Below are 16,944 nucleotides of genomic sequence, written 5' to 3'. Positions count from 1 at the left end.
ACTGAGAAATTCGATGTCTGATTTGGTTTCGGTTGACTCGTACTACTTGCCCGAGTTGAGTGGCGACACTAGCAATTCGTAGCGAATTTACTCAGAACTAAGAAGAATTACGATTGCAGCGACGGTCAACTCGTAATTGACCTTTTAGTTAAGTGAATATCCACTATGCTCCGCCACCGTTTCGAAATCGGAGCGAGTAGTGCAAGTCGGTGATAAAAACCTCAAAATATTCTTTTGCCTCAGGAGATACGTTCTAAATAAATTAATTCTTTCAACATGAAGCCGACGCTGGTAGCTGATGAGATGTTTCCCGAGGGAGCTGGACCCTACGTCGAATTAGAGGAGGTATTGTCTTGTATACAAGCCAGATAAGGTTAGAACGTAGCGGTGTTAATACTATCTTAAAGGGCTGTAAACAAAGCAAACTAATAACTTAATTTATTTCCCTTAAATAATTTCTACCTCGTATTAATAAAATAATAAATAAAATACATACTTAAATAATTTCTTCATTTTCATACAATATTAATTTCAGGTTGGAGGTAGTAGACTATTAGTGGACCTTACAGCTAGCGAAAAAGCTGTCCATTCGGAATTTTTCAATGGTATGTGAACCATTAAATTTTAATTTTAACTCACACAAACATTATTTAATTCTTGTCCAAGATGCAGTCCACATAGAAGGCTTCAATGATATATTAAATATTATTTAATTCTTTAATAGACGTTTCTACATGTCATAAAAGATGAAAAACACATGTCTCCTGCACAAACAATAATACAAGTTAACAGAATATACGGTTAGTTTATTGAAATAATTGTTTCTTTTCAGAATTCGATGATCTTTACGATGACGATGATTTGGATTAAAGCAGCATTCCTAAGAAGTTCAACTACATAGTGCTCCTTTTGTACAGATTACTGTTAACTTAGCATTAAAGCAGAAAACACTTTGTTCTCCACGTGAGACCATGTAAAACAACGGGTACAATGTAGAATCAATAAACATATGTTGCCAGGTGCGTTCATCAGAAAACTCTCATTGAATCAACACTTAATTTGAGCAGATTAATTAATTATGGCTCTTCTTTTCTTTGTCATTTTTTTTTATACGGTATAATGCTATCATAGTTTGATCCAACTATACTATTACTTTTGATTTTTGTTTAAATACGAAAGATAATTAATTACTAAATACCTCAATGTGACATTAAAAAAAAGTAGAACGCGTTCAAAATAAATAGTCGGTTTCGAAATAATTTTTTTCTGTTGAACGCAACCGTTAAATGTAACATATTTATACATACAATAGATACGAAAAAATTCCTCCATCTTTGCAGTGAAAAAATTACCGCAAATCTTTACACAGTATCGTTACTCGGTACAAGTTCTTCTCCCTCTTCAAGGCTAACGACAAACTACAAACTTCAGTATCGTAACGTTATTACAATTTATTTGTATCCTCGAAATCGAGTCGAATGTGCGCCTGCATCTATCGTACGTCGCTTTGCCGCCTGTTGCAGGACAGATTGTTATTATAAACGTGCCATAAGAAAATGAGTACTGGTCGGTATAATCGCGTACACATACTTTTACGATGCTAGAAGATTATAATTTATAATACATAGACGCTAGTCGTATAAACTCGTGTATGATGATGCACAAACTAAAATATAGCACCCCATTCAGTCATTCATTTGCTTGTATCTCGGTCGATCTCGTGCGTGCGTGCGTACATTACGCGCGTGCATTAAATCGCTTCGTTACTCGATACCAAAAAGAAAAAGTGCCACTTGGATCCATCAATTCGATCAGCCCGATTAATTGTGTACTCTCCTTGGACCCAATCAACATATCTCCCCATTGACCGTTCTCATACGCTTCCCAGATTTACATGCCGCTCGCTTGGCAATTGTCAACTTTATCCTTGCTCGATACACGTTAAAAACTGGCGACCGGGGTGAAGACGATATTGGCAACAACGACGGTATTATTAATGTTGGCATATCGCTGATGATAGTGGCGAGTGTCCTAAAAGTCAAAAGTAAAGTCGCTTTTTAACGGGAATTCTTTCCCGCAAATTGGTATCCCGATTTTTAAGTACGTTTATTATTGTTAATATAATAATAAAAATAATTGCTGTGGCTGAATATCGTATAGTATGAGGCACAATATGTATATACGTATACTTTAAAAGTATAACTGAGTAGAAGAGGTAGATGTGGGGGTGGGGAAAGGCAAATATACAAACCCTGAGTCTAGCCTGTGAAGAGTTATTCGGGATGCTAGTTAACTTCAAGATCACTGTCATCTTGGTCGCTTTCTTCGTCATCGTCCTCTTCCTCGGAATAGTACTGTGACGGCGGCGATAAGGGATCTTCCGATAGCGAAGTATGCGACGATGACGGTGGCCGAGAGCCCTCCAATTTTATATCTAGGTCATCCATCGATGTACTCGGACCGGGAATAGTTACTGGAATAAACTTCTCTAAATCCCCTGATGCTAGCTCTGGAAAGCCAATCATTTTAAATCAATGGATTAAAATTTAAATATGTGTAGGTAATAATTGTTATAAAAAATAGCATACGTACGTTCTACATATTTTTCGAGTGACTTCGGAACCATTAATTTTGCCTTTTGCAAATTTTCTTCAGTACATTCTCCCTTTTCAAGTCCTACAAAATAAATTTTATAATTAAAAAATTATAATTACTGAAATACAAAATTATTAATTAGATAAAAAGTAGTTAAATATTTTTTTTTTTTACCGAAAGCTAGACCCATTTGCTTTAGCACTTCAATGTCATCATGAATTTCAAACTTATCATTAAAATTAAACAGGTACTCGGTTCTGTAAAAGGCAAAAATTTAATTAATAATTTTCTAAATTTATGTAAAATTTATTAATAGGTTTGTTTAATCTTTTTTCGTTTTTTTTTAAATGTTTTTATTTAACATACTTGTCATTTGAAATGCTGCAATCTATGACAGTCTTTTTACTGGTATTCACAATGAGGAATGGCAGCTGTATGGCAGAATTTGGCTTTGGCGGCCCGCGGATGCCCTCGTTCACGCGATTACGTTCAACCAAGTTCTTAAAAGAAATGTGAGAGAGGAGCAACTGGTGCAGTTGCTGTGTCTTAGCCTTGATTCTTTCGATCTTCTTTTTCTTGTCTTTTTCTAATGCCACGCATTCCTGAAGTGAATTGGTAGGTAGGCCGAGCCACCTGATCTCTTTTTTCTCTTTGGAAATGATATTCATCGCCATCAAGACGTTCAGGGCATCGTATACGCGTCTTCTAATATTCTTCTGATCATATTGCTGAAAAAAGAACAAAGTATGCAATATATAATTAACGATTAATCACTATTAACGATAAAAAAATTAATTTAAAAAGAGTACTTCCTAAAAATTTATAATTAACATTAAAAGCATTGGAAAATAAATACCTGATCTGTCAAAGAGTTTATGTGAGCAGGATTAGTAAACTCGCCGACTAACTCGTCCGCCACTTCGTTATAAGAAGTGGTGCCCTTCTTTTTTACTTTTTCGCAAACTTTCATTGAAAAATGTCTCAAACCTTTGCCGACTTTTTCCGCTTTTCTCCGTTTACTGAAATGTAGAGAAGTAATATATATAAACAGAAAATTATGGCGATAAAGTAGATGTAAAGTATTTTGTAAAATTATGATAAAACTGAAGGTTTGAATGTGTTTTCTTTCTTTTTCTTTGTTGTGTGTGCGTGTTTTAATTTTGTGTATGCGCGTGTGTTTGTGCACGTATGTGCAATAAAACTGTAACATTACTCAGGCACAAAATCGCCACTTTCCACATCCTGCCTTTTTCTAGATCCGCTGTGATCTAATATTGGACTGATGAAGGTTTTCCCGGTGGTGTCCTTAACGATCTGCGAAGTGTTGGATTGTTGCTGCTGCTGCTGCTGTTGCTGCTGCTGCTGTTGTTGCTGCTGCTGCTGCTGCTGCTGAGATGCAATTGCTTGTTTTATGTCACTCTGAAATAAAGCGTTTACATTTTAGACTTGTTTATTGTAGAATTTATAATTTTTATATTAAATTATCGCTTATTAATTAAAGTGTATGTACCATTTGTGCGGAGGTTAGTTGTATGGTCTTGGTCATCATAGAATCCCCTCCTTTTGACATAGCCACTTTAGTATTTTGCAAGGGTATTGTTACAAGTCCTGTAATTATATATTTCAAACAATTTAATATTAATATAATTGAGTTGCACTATATTAAAAAATTTATTTAAAAAAAACTTACTTTGACCAGTTGTTGATGGATTTTGCAAGCTAATAGTCCTAAGAACTTGTGTATTCGATGATAGAACCTAATTGAGACAATACATACAAAATATTTATTAAAATCTTGCAATCTTACTGTACTAATTAAAAAAAAATCTTTATAAGTTCATTTTTTTATGTAACTTAAATGCAATTTATTATTTATTTATAGCTTTCTTACAAAATATTTTTTACGAATATATTATTAAATTTATAATTTTTTGTTTAAAAATAAAAACAATAATTATAAAAAATAAAATATGAGACTAAATCAAATACCTGCGTTTCTTGATTAGGAGCTTTAAGGACTTTAAGGCCACCTGTATTTGTTGTGCTGACAATGCCACTTAATGCTTTATTGGAAGTGCTTTGCACCACTTTTATTACTTGTGGATGTCCTGCAATAAATTCCATTTATCTATTATTACCGTAAATCTTTGTATCAATAAAGTATTTCAAAATTATTAACCAAAAGAAAAAATTTAAATTAACATAACTTTGTCTATTAACAGTTTAATGTTAAAAATGTATAAAAATTAAATAAGTTGTATTTTGCATTTTTTAAAAATCTGATCTCTTATTAAGAGTCATTTTTCCAATGTAAATTTACTTCCAGCCTGTTCCTTATTTCTTTTTAATTCTAAAAATTTGGACTGAGCTATTAAATCAAACTGGTCACTAAATATTAATGAGGAAATTTGACAATTCTTTACTATTACAAGAGATAGAATGAGGCTGCAATTGTGACATTTATGTGATTATGAGCCTGTAGAACTGATTATAACACATTGTATTAGCTTGACTTTGCAAACTAGGTTCTCAATGCCTTTTTAAACCAACAATGCATAATAAAATATGAGAATTGCATATACAATTAAGAATAACCCCATTAATCACACAGAACTTCCTGCAACTCAGTCTAGGTCCAATTCTAAAGAGTAGAATTCTAAATAAGACAACTGATCATTGCAAAGCAAATGCCAAACAGAAAATGAATAGTTATGACTATTCCACCTTTACATACATACATATACAAAGGCATACAGAGAAAGAAAGGATCTACCCAGTCAAATTTGCAGACATTAACTGGTCCACCAGCAAACACCTACGAAGATGAACCAGTCAATTTTTTTTGTGCATATGTTTATGCACCTGAGCAAATTTGTCTGGACAGACTCAAAGTGTGGACCTCACCTGAAACAGGAAAAGTAGCTACCTCTACTTCGAAAGAACCTAATGTTGTCAAGATTAATCAAAGCAAAAGCTTCGCAGGAACCCGGCGAGTCCCCGTGGACGATCAGATCGCGGTAGGAAGGCGGTGGTCGAATGACGGGAGGGGGCGGGGGTGAAAAGCGGCGATTGTCGTACGCCGCCTTTCCCTGGGCCTCTCCAAGGCGTCAGAGATCCTGGGATCCGGCGAGGGTACCGCGGGCGACGAAGACGACGGGGACGCAGAAACGCGCGCGCTGGCGCGGGCTCGCACTTACCATTGGCGTCGTGTATGAGGAAATTCATCGTTTTGTTTTGCTGCGTCATCTCCGGCGTTATTGGGCCGACGTTCGAGCGTCGGTGAGCGTAGTAGCGTGGATGGGCCGTGCGGAAAGGGGCGATAAAAGGTTCATAGGGGCCCGAGCTCCGGTCGAATCGTTGGCTCGCGGCGTGTATTCACCAAAATGGCGACCTCGCATATAAAAGCACACGCTACGAGGATTCACGCGACGTCACGGGACCGACGGGGTACGCAGGCTCGTGTCAACGTCGCTGTCACGTCTACGACGACCGGACGTGCATTATTCGCACCAGGTCTAGAGTAAATCGCGCGGTCTGTCCTACGGCCCAGCGACCCCGCAGCTTCCGCGTGCACACAGACTGGAAATGAGCTTGGCGGCACGACAAAGCCAAACAGCTGATTGGCCGGTGGCCGGTCACATGGGCGCCTCCGTTCCACGTTACGCAGCGCCTCCACCAGTCGCCCGCGCGCCAACGCGCCAACGCGCCAATCTAACCCCCTCTTGCCGCCACCCCCGCGCTTTACAAGGGTCCTTTTCGCATCCTTCTTGTTTTACTTTTTATTAAGTCTTGTTGCATTTTTAGGTTTATTATTGACGCATCGGCAATCGTAAGAGGATAGAAGTGCGAGAGGTAAAAAGGAACTCTGAATTTGAGCTCGAATCCAAGAAGCCTGACTTCCAATAGTCGTGACTCTGCATCACTCTGCATTCGTGTTCGTACCCCCACCGCTCGTATTTGTACACGCGGACCGAATGGAGCACTGTTCCAATATGCTCGCAGCTCATCCACAGCGTGGCGTGTTTTTTTTTGATCTGGTAACGTTTAACCAAAAAATAATTGTACCGTCAGAAAGGTGAGAACAATCAGAACACCGAAATTTTATCGATATTATTATACAATGGCAGATTGCCCGGCCATTAATGTACGTCTGGCAGTAAACAGGGTAGACTTCAGTCTAATAACTAACGATGATGCAGTCCAGCCGCAGCTTTACACACCTGGCGAGGAAATATCCAGTCAACCGGATTTTCTGAGGTAGATACCATAAGTACATTCATCCTTCAAGGGATTACTTATCTGATTATATAATCAATTAAGATATTTTAATTTGTTAGGTTAATTGTTTAATTGAGATTGATTATTTAATTAGAGGTCATGGAACTTACGTCGATGATGAAAAAATATTGCGTGCATCAGTTGCCGGAATTTTGGAGAAGGTGAACAAGCTAATAACGATTAGGCCGTTGAAAGCACGTTACAATGGAGAGATTGGGGATCTTATTGTTGGAAGAATAACAGAAGTGCAGCAGAAGCGTTGGAAAGTCGACGTAAATGCCAAGCTTGACGCTGTTTTGTTATTGTCTAGTGTTAATTTACCTGGTGGTGAACTGGTAAGATTATATATATGTATATAAATAGAGCGCTTGTTTTATAAAAATTAATAATTTTTATGCAATTTATATGCATTTTACTAATTCTTTCAAAATTTTTCGAAACAGAGACGAAGATCAGCCGAAGATGAACAGACAATGCGCAGATACTTGCAGGAAGGAGATCTGATCTGTGCGGAAGTACAATCTATTTTTGCGGATGGTTCACTTTCCTTGCATACACGAGTGTTAAAATATGGCAAACTATCACAAGGGATATTGTTAAAGGTACCGCCGATGCTGATCCAACGTAAAAAAACTCACTATCACACTCTAGAAAGCGGTGCCACTCTGATACTTAGTTACAATGGCTATGTGTGGATTGGTTCAAGTATTCAGAACGTCGATAAATCCGAGGGAGGTTTCACTGACGATCTGTCGAAAATTCCAGTGGAGAATCGCGAGGTCTGCACACGGTTACGTAACTGCATTTTAAGTTTAGCACAGTGCAACATGTTACTATCCGATACTTCGGTGACATTCGCTTATGAGGAATCTTCTAAATACGAAGTGCATGAACTGTTGCATCCGGAAGCGATGGTTGACGTAGCACTGTTAACACATCAAAGACTCGCGAGATCTATATAATTTCACCCAAGTACTGAGATAATATATAATACAATTAATCTAAGTTAAACTAAAGTTGAATATAATTCTTTTATCAGGATATTTGAAATGTAAAAACGTGATAAATAAAAAAAAACGACTTTTTTTTACATAATATTGCAACCTAACGAGTCATTCGACTTTGATAATCGATCTGATAAATTTACGATACTTACAAAGTAGTATTACGAAGCATTACTTTCTGAAGAAATCATTGAAAAAGAAGTGGAGTTGGATTACAGCATATTGCAGTAACAACGATAAGTATTGCATATATAAAATACTGCAGTATTTTTCATCGATAGATCTATATTTGGCATAACGGTCCAGGTGTAAAGTGATCGGACGGACGCTAATCGGAGTATTGATTAAACAAGTAGAACTTGGAAACAGGTAGTCGCGGCAAGTAGCGTCGACAGACATGGACGCATGTTTCAATGCTTTCGATAAAGACGGCGACGGATTTCTGTCGATTTCCGAATTTGATCTTATATGTCGTGCGTTATTTCGAAATGACCGCGGCAAGATTTACGGTCTCGAAGAGGATCAATTGCGTGAAGTATATTCGATCTTTGACCTCAAAGGCGACGGCCGGATTGACAGGGAAGAATTTGAGGTAAAGTGCTCACAATATTAATAAAATTATTTAAAAGAAAGTAAACTTTAAAATATAGAAACAATATATTTTAGGCTTTTTAATGATAAGAAATATATTGTTAGGAAATCGATAAAGTTAATAAAATAATTTAATAGTTGTATTTTTGCTATCTAATTTGGAAAGAGATTAACAGGATGTCCGCGATTAAATAAAGGTCATTTTAAGAGTGGGTAGGGCTTTCGGAGAAATGTCTTATACCATTTCACATTTTTCGTGATAAGCGAGATATGAATGTTTAAAAATTGAGCATTTTATCACTGATTTTGAGCGGGGAATTGGTACTTTTCCTACCGCACAATTTTGACGCACAGATCGGGCGATTTTCGGTATCGAGACGAGCGAAGACGTGCGAGAGAGATAAGCAAGTGAGCGGAAGCGTCTTGCTTATCTTGCCTATACGTCTTCGCTCTTTTCGCCATCAAATCACTGGTCCAATCCATGCGTCGGCTAAGTCACGCTAGTGGGAAAACACTTCCTGTTTCAAGTTTCTAAATATTCATATCTCTTTCAGCTATTATATCGAAAAATGTAAAATAGTATGGGACTTTTCTACTTGTCTCCGAAAGCCCTACCCACTCTTAAAATAATTTTTATTTGATCACGTTGTATATGTATATTGCAGAACATCTGTATGACATTAACGCAATAATTTTTTTATTTAGGTTTTTTAGAGTGTAACTTTAAAAATTGTATAATTTCTAAATTAATAAATTTATGATATTCAGAAATTTATATTCATTTGTTTAAAATTAATTTTATTATGCAACTTATAGGTCTGCTGGAACAAATGGATTAAAATATGCACACGTCCCAAAAGCGCTTTTTTAATTGTGGACGTGCAAAATGATTTTATAACAGGTTCTTTGAATATTAAACAGTGCGCCGCACAACACGACGGTTCAGAAGTAATTGATCCAATCAATCGATTGCTGGAAACCGTGCCATTTGATGCAGTGTTTTACTCATTGGATTGGCATCCTGTGGATCATGTTTCTTTCATTGATAATTTACACTTGAGGTAATTATCGGTATTTTGCATAAACGCAAAATATAAAATTATTAAACCTGTACTTTAACAAATGTTCATACAAATTTAAGTCTTGAAATCTAAATTTACGTTAATTTCATATTCACGCATTTATTTATAAACATTATTTTTTATATTAAAAATAAAAAATAAAAAAAAAATTTTAGTCATATTTAACATTTTTTGCAATTATCATTAGAGAGGTGGACATCAGCAGTAGCATCTCAAAGGAAGCGGCGCGGGTGTACGACACGGTGACGTTCCAGGGACCACCGTTGCTGAAACAGCGTCTGTGGCCTCGTCATTGCGTGCAGGATTCTTGGGGCGCTGAGCTCCACAAAGATCTGAAAATCGTCGACAATGCGATCAAGATTTATAAGGGCACAAACCCAGAAGTTGACTCGTACTCAGTATTTTGGGACAACAAGAAGTTGACCGAGACAACGTTGTCTTCACAGTTGCAAGAAAAGGGTGCCACCGACATTTACATATGCGGGCTAGCGTATGATGTTTGCGTAGGCGCTACCGCAGTGGATGCCCTCACCAGCGGTTACCGCACTATACTGATCGATGACTGTAGCCGTGGCGTCGATCTCGTCGACATTGAAAAAACCAAAGCCACCGTGATAGGTAGCAATGGCGTAATAGTGAATTCCAGCCAGGTGAAGGCTATGGTAGAGGGAAGAGATCGACGACCAGAGCTGGGTTACAAACTTGCTTTAGAAATAAAGCACAAAATGAATCTCGGTGATGAATAATTATAGCAAATTACGTAGTATACTACATTTAGAAATATTTGATTAGTAGATTAATACGAAAAGTCATATATAATCTTACATTTTGAAACTTGGATCTCGAAAGTATAAAATAATTAAACGTGAAAAAAGAAAATAAGATTGAAGAAATAGATGCAGAGACAAAGTATAGAACGACTGCATCTATATTTTGCTCAGTGTTGAAGTAGTTAAATTAGATATTAGAAAATAAATTGAATTTGTTATTTAATATACGTTTATTAATAAGTGTGTTATCTTGTTGAAAAGAATTTTTTTAGAGAGATAGGATTTATAAAGATTGGATCTTAGACTTAAAAAAAGTAGATCTAAACATCTATAAATGGTGTCAGCATTTATTTAGTATGTACTATAGATATACAAAATTCAATCAATTTTAGAATTTTTTAGAAAGAATATACATTAATATACGTAAATGTTAAGAATGATTTACTTACGTGCATGTACATACAAATAAGGATGAAACTTGTCGGAAATTAAATTTCCGTAATTGATTCCTATAAAAGTATTTATAGAACAGTAAAGGCGGGTTAGATAAAAACCTTATAATGTTCGTGTTGTAATATGCTGGTACATGCAAAATTTGAATAATGTTAAGTATTATTTTGAGACAAAGTTAAAAGAGAGAACTATTGACTTTTGTTAGGTATATATTTTAGTTTTACTAAAATGTAAAAAATTACGTACATATGTTCCTGATTTGATAGATCTCCAATATTATTTTAAATATATTGTGTTCGTATTAAAAAAAAATAATGGTTTAATGTTTGTAATTGCGTTATATTTTTATCGACTTTTACTGTAGAATGTTAGCTAATAAAATTTTTTAGCGTATAATTCCTGTTTTGCTACTAAAAAATTAGTGTAACGCAATAATTATAAATATTTATAAAAAAATGTTATACATTTTATATGTAAATTATCCCAAGCAACATATTGCTTCTGGAAAATTAGAATTAAAAAAAAAGAAAGTCAATCGAAAGTATTCAAATTTGTTTTAAGTCTAAAAAAATCCGCTACAAGGCGTTATCGGCAGTTCGAACACGTAGAGATAGCGTTCGGCGGTACGCTAGTCTCTCTGGTCTGAGGCGACGGCGGTATACGTGCGCTAGCGTGTCATGCTTCACACAATGAAGCATGCACGTGTGCCTTGGAGCGCCGAGGAGATTGAGAAAACGGAGGAAAATGTAGTGGAGCGCGATTTGATGCTCCATCCTTTAGAGAAACGCGTGATGGAAAGAGAACGCTATAGGTTAGGCACGGGATCAAAGCGGTATGCAATATCGCTCTCGCTCGCACGCGTTTGTTGGTCATTCTTTTACATTTTTTTTTTTGAAACGATTAAGTTTTTTAACTCGTGATAATTATTAATTTTTTAATATTTCGTTTTTTGAGTAGTTTTATTCGTGTCGGACCTCGTCCCGTGCTCTTATTGGTTAATTCTTTCGTGTCTGATGTCTTTTTAAACGCATTTTTGTACATACGTAAACACTTCGACATTTTAACATCTGTCCATAAATGCGTGATGCAAGCAATGTGAAGTTACACGCTTTTAGCACGAAAATATAGATATGAATATTTTGCTTGCGCATCGCGATAATTATCCAGCAAATTTCTTATTACTTCTGCGCTCATCGTAACACACATTGAATTTCGAAAACGGACGATAGTTTTTGAATGATTTCCGGAAGTATACTTTGCTTCATTTACCGCCAAATTATCTCGTCTGCCGCAATAAAGTTGTTTACCAGTGGACTCTTGGATCTGCCGACGACGATGGTAGAGTAAAATCACGCTGATTGTCCATTCTTTATACATTATATGCTATCAACGTGACGCGAAATTGTTGCCACGTGCTGCTAGGACTGATTTTGCAACTCAAACCGCTCAAATTTGCGGGATATACTATGGCCAAGGTTCAGCTGGCGAATGTCGCCGTTCTCGACAATCCTTCGCCGTTTTTGAATCCGTTCCAGTTCGAAGTCACATTTGAGTGCATCGAGGAGCTTAAAGAAGGTTTGAATTGCGTTTTTCACGTATACGCCACATATCTACGCAATAATTGTAATCGTTATCATGATTATTATTTTTCGAGCACACGTTTGCTTTTTAGGTTATTTTTGCGCCTGCCGTGAACGCGTATAATGTATATGTCTATATAAGAGAGTATTTTGATATATTTATATATATATATATATATATATATATATATATATATATATATAAATATTATAATGTTATTATTTTAGATTTGGAATGGAAAATGATATATGTGGGCAGTGCAGAGTCAGAGGAGTTTGATCAAGTTCTGGACACTATTTATGTTGGTCCAATTCCTGAAGGAAGACATATGTTTGTATTTCAGGTACATTTGGAATCAGTAAATAAGAATATTTTTAATTGCAACCTGTCTTGTCTAACAATGTTAATTATTTGCATTTTATTTTTTTTATTCTGCTGTCAGGCTGATCCACCTGATGTGAGTAGAATTCCAGTGAATGATGCTCTAGGTGTAACTGTTGTCCTGCTAACATGCTCATACAGAGGTCATGAGTTTGTTCGTGTAGGCTACTTTATAAACAATGAATATATGGATTCAGAACTCCGGGAAAATCCACCACCACAGCCACAATTTGACAAGGTTCAGAGAAATATATTGGGAGACAAACCTCGTGTCACTAGATTCAAAATAAACTGGGATGATTGCCCTACTGGATCAGCAAACAATCTTTCTGAAGGAATGGACACACCTGCATTGGAAGATACATCTCAGGATGCTCCAACATCTACATTAGGCTTCACAGAAAATACACAAAATGGTGGAATGGAAGTGATGTGAAAAATGATTTGCTGCTAATAAAAAAAAAACTCAAGCTAGCGTTATACAACAATTTTAATGTAGTACCTGGGAAGAAGATGAGAAACAAATTCACATTTGGTACACACACACACACACACACACACAGGCTTACATACATTTAGATAATTCAAAGAAGTCACACAAAGTAATCTTCCATACAGTTATGTACATGTTCTTTTTCTATGAGATCTAAAATGTTTGTACATTTCGAAAAAGGACTATCTGCTGATAATGTGATAACCTTGCTTGAATAAAAATTAATAATTTGGATTGTTTACAAGATAATTAGTTTTAAGCTTCTGTCAATCAAATAGTGATACTTGAGTAAAACTCAATCTTCTTTAGGTTACATATATTTGTAAAAAAGAACGTTATAAGTAATAATTGCAATTCTTGTGCCGATTGTGTAAAATATATTAAATATAACAAATAATTATAAGACATTTTGCTGAAATGAAATAGTAAATTCAAATTTGCACTATTATTATGCATTTATTGTTTTAAAATTATAATATTTAAGTGGCTTATATAAAACTAAAAAATACGTTTGATTTAAATATTATACTATTATTGCTTATTATGTCTCGTTTCATTAGATTGTAAGATAGTTTTCACTTTTATTAATGTGTATATATATATATATATATATATATATATATATATATATATATATATATATATATATATATATACTAAGATAAAGAATAAATATTACGTTTTTTACTTGAAGGAAATGTGTTTGTCCTCTTTGCAGTCGTTTTCCTTCAAAAATTTGATTTAATATTTAATACTTCAAGTTGTTTCTTGTAGCTCAGAGTTTCGTGCTATTGAATCTTTTGCATACAATAAAAAACAATAAAATATGTGTTTGGTATATTACGAAGAAAGATTTAAAAATGCAAGATAAAATACGGCAAAATAAAAATTAAAAAAAATTAAGTCAAATACGATATATTTTCATTGACAGTTTAATATATGTACTACTCTGTATGTACAGTACTATGAAGTTATTAAGTTTTACGTTATATAATAATACATTTTAGTAATACAAAAAATACGTATCAAAACTTATCAATTAATTGCAAAATATGTTGTTGCTCCGCTTCTTTCCATTCTGTATCGCCGGCATCTCCTAAATTACCGGCGTATTCTAGTTTTGATAAAAAAATAAACAAAAAGTACATTATTAATACAATTTTTAATTAAAAATATGTTGTTAAGATCGAAATGTAAATTACCTCTCATAATGTGTCGAATTGTTTTAAGAGACGCTCTCCTTTGTGCCAAAATTCTTGTTACTCTTTGCTTTACTGCAGGCGGACACCCAGTACAAGCTTCTAAAAGTACATAATCTACTAATTGTAGTATAAATAACCCTCCATCTAATCTTCTCAAATAAGATTCATCTTCGTCTTCATCCTCCTTGTTGAAGAGATAAAAAAATAAAAAAGACGTAAGATTTTATGTTAAACTTAAATTTTCAATATTTTTGTTAAATATTTTTAACTGTTCATATACCTTTCCATTTTTTTCCACTTCTTCTACTTTTTCAAGATATTTAAAATGTAATTCCATTAATCTATCTACTTTTTCATAATCATTTTCTGTGAATTTGCTAAGCAATCTTTGACGCTGTTGCCCTTTGCAATTTTTTAACATGCTTGCTATGATTGAAATTACATGTTCTACAAAATTAATTATAATTAATTAAATAAGTTAAAATTTTGCTTATTAATATTAATAGATGTATTGAAAGCATACCTTCATGCTCTTCTGCGGTAAGCATTTTTTTTCTATTTTTTGTTGGGGTTTTCATAAATAAAGGAAATATAGTTCGTAATCCAAGAATATCTACAAATTTGCTGCAATTATCTTTTCCATCTGGGCCATTCATAGCATGATCTAAAACCTGTAATTTAACTGTAGCACTTTGTATAAATTTAACCAAATCTGTTAAAAGTAAACTCACTTTAAGAGATCCATTTCGTGACATTTTTTTTTCTCTCAACATTAAATTCATAAGTTGAAGACCCTCACCACGCAAAAACCTATCGCGATTTACAGTAGCCATTAAACTTGAACACAAAACATTAAACAAATTTTCCATCATTTCTTGTTCTTCTGCCGACTGTGGGTCATGTCTTTTATAATACTGTAAATAGTTTTAATTAAGTTTTATATTTTGTGTAAAGATACAAAGACATATAAATACGTACAGCTAATTGTTGGAGTAAAACATCAATTCCATCCAAATCACCTAAAAGAAGTCTATTCTCTGGTGTATGTTGCAAAAGTATAGATAAGAGTTCACTAGCATAAAGTTTATTTGCGTCAAAAGGTGTTTTTGTTTTAATTCGACGCAACAACCATTGCATAAGACCCTGCTTTCCTGCATCTATACACAAATCTGGTCTGAATTCTAGTAGATTCTCAAAAATAGCTAGAATTTAAAAACGTTATTAATTTATTTAATAAAGACAGTATTCTATAGAATAAAAAATGATATACATAAGTATTAAAAAATTACCAAGAGTATTATAAACACCGTCGCTTTCTTCTTTCACTGCTTCATCAAGTCTTTCAAGATTTTGTACTAGAAGAGCACAAACCTGTTGTTCTAACAATGCATCAATAAGAGTATCTGCACCTTCCTGACTTTCATGCAATATATCTACATCAGTCAATTCCTGCAAAAGATCTACTACACCAACTGCTATATCAGTATTTTCATGAGACAGCAATTCTAGTAAAGAAGGTACAGCGCCTAACTCCACCATTAACTGATACAGATCTGGATTGGTGGCTACAATATGAAGTTCTTGCAGAGTTTCGTGTAGTTCTACTTCAGATTCCAAAAATCTGCAAAAATTTAATTAGTTACACATAAACATTTCCAATTAATAAACATATAGTTTTTCATACTTTTCTGGTTGATCTGGAAATTTGACTCTCATCTCTTGGTTTCTTAGAGCTCTCTTCTCAAATAGAAGTATCATACGTTTCAATGTTGCCTCATCCAGTGCTTCAACTTCAGGTGCTTCAGTTTCTACATACTTTAATATATCTTGCTTTTCTTTTTCTGTTAATTGTGGTTCAACTACTTCATTAGTTGTTGAGGGTGCAGTGGTTCTGACAGGTGTAGCAGGTTCATCGTTTCTCGATGGTGTAACCTCAACCTCCTTGGGTTGTCGTTGACGTGCATGATATGGTGTTTTTATCACCTTTTTTGGCTTTTTCATATTTTCCCATTCATCCTCGTCATCTTCCTCTCCTGCTGCTGGTCGTTTTGGTGTGTTTGGAGGCTATATATATATACATATATATATATATATTACAATTAATAAATACACCATCGTCATTGAAGAAAAAAATAAATTGTGAAATTGTATGTAAACTAAAATCATGACATATAACTGAGAGGTTAAATTAAATATCGTATTACTTTCAAGGTAAACACATATTATATAAATTGTTATAGATTAATTCCAATATGTACCTTGTAAGATAATAATTCTCCGATATCCATTTGCAAAAAATATATTTCTCAGTTTGAAGAATTACGTTCAAAAGATATAAAAAAAAATTTGAATTCAACACAGCTTTATCACGAAAGCTTCATTGCGTTTCGTATGGAAGAGCCATTGGACTAGAAGACTTGACTTAGTTTTCAAAACTGTCGACAGATAGCAACACGAATTCCAAATGTTCGGTCAAAGTCCGCGACGAGCGTGCGGCTTCAGTCCGACGGGCGC

The 16,944-nt window shown here is 34.7% G+C and overlaps 5 protein-coding genes across 5 annotated transcripts; 3 read left to right on the top strand and 2 right to left on the bottom strand.

Annotated features, from left to right (window-relative positions):
• Window positions 1-694: 694 nt before the first annotated feature.
• On the bottom strand, window positions 695-6,212 carry Dp (transcription factor Dp). Its single transcript, XM_070663914.1, has 11 exons — window positions 5,793-6,212; window positions 4,585-4,703; window positions 4,286-4,352; window positions 4,106-4,203; window positions 3,809-4,014; window positions 3,452-3,614; window positions 2,962-3,323; window positions 2,770-2,852; window positions 2,593-2,676; window positions 2,252-2,509; window positions 695-2,031 (listed from the first exon to the last, which is right to left on the bottom strand). The coding sequence occupies exons 1-10, from the start codon at window positions 5,839-5,841 to the stop codon at window positions 2,286-2,288; spliced, it is 1,455 nt and encodes a 484-aa protein (XP_070520015.1). The 5' UTR covers window positions 5,842-6,212; the 3' UTR covers window positions 695-2,031; window positions 2,252-2,285.
• Window positions 6,213-6,342: 130 nt separating this feature from the next.
• LOC139106880 (exosome complex component RRP4-like) lies at window positions 6,343-7,837 on the top strand. The gene is made up of 3 exons (XM_070663931.1): window positions 6,343-6,852; window positions 6,968-7,208; window positions 7,317-7,837. Exons 1-3 carry the CDS (start codon window positions 6,716-6,718, stop codon window positions 7,833-7,835), a joined length of 897 nt encoding a protein of 298 aa, XP_070520032.1. The 5' UTR covers window positions 6,343-6,715; the 3' UTR covers window positions 7,836-7,837.
• A 436-nt stretch (window positions 7,838-8,273) lies between these two features.
• LOC139106878 (nicotinamidase-like) lies at window positions 8,274-11,650 on the top strand. The gene is made up of 3 exons (XM_070663928.1): window positions 8,274-8,469; window positions 9,285-9,529; window positions 9,738-11,650. The coding sequence occupies exons 1-3, from the start codon at window positions 8,275-8,277 to the stop codon at window positions 10,294-10,296; spliced, it is 999 nt and encodes a 332-aa protein (XP_070520029.1). The 5' UTR covers window position 8,274; the 3' UTR covers window positions 10,297-11,650.
• A 445-nt stretch (window positions 11,651-12,095) lies between these two features.
• Asf1 (histone chaperone asf1) lies at window positions 12,096-13,676 on the top strand. Its single transcript, XM_070663936.1, has 3 exons — window positions 12,096-12,348; window positions 12,582-12,697; window positions 12,797-13,676. The coding sequence occupies exons 1-3, from the start codon at window positions 12,240-12,242 to the stop codon at window positions 13,169-13,171; spliced, it is 600 nt and encodes a 199-aa protein (XP_070520037.1). The 5' UTR covers window positions 12,096-12,239; the 3' UTR covers window positions 13,172-13,676.
• A 451-nt stretch (window positions 13,677-14,127) lies between these two features.
• Window positions 14,128-16,908, bottom strand: LOC139106868 (beta-catenin-like protein 1). The gene is made up of 9 exons (XM_070663904.1): window positions 16,689-16,908; window positions 16,115-16,494; window positions 15,720-16,051; window positions 15,409-15,632; window positions 15,162-15,344; window positions 14,954-15,101; window positions 14,711-14,877; window positions 14,431-14,614; window positions 14,128-14,342 (listed from the first exon to the last, which is right to left on the bottom strand). Exons 1-9 carry the CDS (start codon window positions 16,716-16,718, stop codon window positions 14,254-14,256), a joined length of 1,737 nt encoding a protein of 578 aa, XP_070520005.1. The 5' UTR covers window positions 16,719-16,908; the 3' UTR covers window positions 14,128-14,253.
• Window positions 16,909-16,944: the final 36 nt, after the last annotated feature.

Source organism: Cardiocondyla obscurior, linkage group LG12 (assembly GCF_019399895.1).
Source record: "Cardiocondyla obscurior isolate alpha-2009 linkage group LG12, Cobs3.1, whole genome shotgun sequence".
In the NCBI taxonomy this organism is placed as follows: domain Eukaryota; kingdom Metazoa; phylum Arthropoda; class Insecta; order Hymenoptera; family Formicidae; genus Cardiocondyla; species Cardiocondyla obscurior.
The sequence above is the reverse complement of the archived record's forward strand: the minus strand, read 5'-3'. Positions and strand labels throughout refer to the sequence as shown.

Bases quoted from the DNA above. Each gene is read 5' to 3' on its own strand.
- LOC139106878 (XM_070663928.1), top strand. From the start codon at position 8,275: ATGGACGCATGTTTCAATGCTTTCGATAAAGACGGCGACGGATTTCTG. The intron at 8,470-9,284 runs GTAAAGTGCTCA...TGCAACTTATAG, and splicing joins TTGACAGGGAAGAATTTGAG to GTCTGCTGGAACAAATGGAT. The intron at 9,530-9,737 runs GTAATTATCGGT...AATTATCATTAG, and splicing joins ATTGATAATTTACACTTGAG to AGAGGTGGACATCAGCAGTA.
- LOC139106880 (XM_070663931.1), top strand. From the start codon at position 6,716: ATGGCAGATTGCCCGGCCATTAATGTACGTCTGGCAGTAAACAGGGTA. The intron at 6,853-6,967 runs GTAGATACCATA...TTATTTAATTAG, and splicing joins AGTCAACCGGATTTTCTGAG to AGGTCATGGAACTTACGTCG. The intron at 7,209-7,316 runs GTAAGATTATAT...TTTTCGAAACAG, and splicing joins ATTTACCTGGTGGTGAACTG to AGACGAAGATCAGCCGAAGA.
- LOC139106868 (XM_070663904.1), bottom strand. From the start codon at position 16,718: ATGGATATCGGAGAATTATTATCTTACAAG. The intron at 15,345-15,408 runs GTACGTATTTAT...AACTATTTACAG, and splicing joins TTTTACTCCAACAATTAGCT to TATTATAAAAGACATGACCC. The intron at 14,878-14,953 runs GTATGCTTTCAA...TTAATTTTGTAG, and splicing joins TACCGCAGAAGAGCATGAAG to AACATGTAATTTCAATCATA.
- Asf1 (XM_070663936.1), top strand. From the start codon at position 12,240: ATGGCCAAGGTTCAGCTGGCGAATGTCGCCGTTCTCGACAATCCTTCG. The intron at 12,349-12,581 runs GTTTGAATTGCG...TTATTATTTTAG, and splicing joins CATCGAGGAGCTTAAAGAAG to ATTTGGAATGGAAAATGATA. The intron at 12,698-12,796 runs GTACATTTGGAA...TTCTGCTGTCAG, and splicing joins GACATATGTTTGTATTTCAG to GCTGATCCACCTGATGTGAG.
- Dp (XM_070663914.1), bottom strand. From the start codon at position 5,841: ATGACGCAGCAAAACAAAACGATGAATTTCCTCATACACGACGCCAAT. The intron at 4,204-4,285 runs GTAAGTTTTTTT...ATATAATTACAG, and splicing joins TCCATCAACAACTGGTCAAA to GACTTGTAACAATACCCTTG. The intron at 2,677-2,769 runs GTAAAAAAAAAA...TTTATTTTGTAG, and splicing joins GCAAATGGGTCTAGCTTTCG to GACTTGAAAAGGGAGAATGT.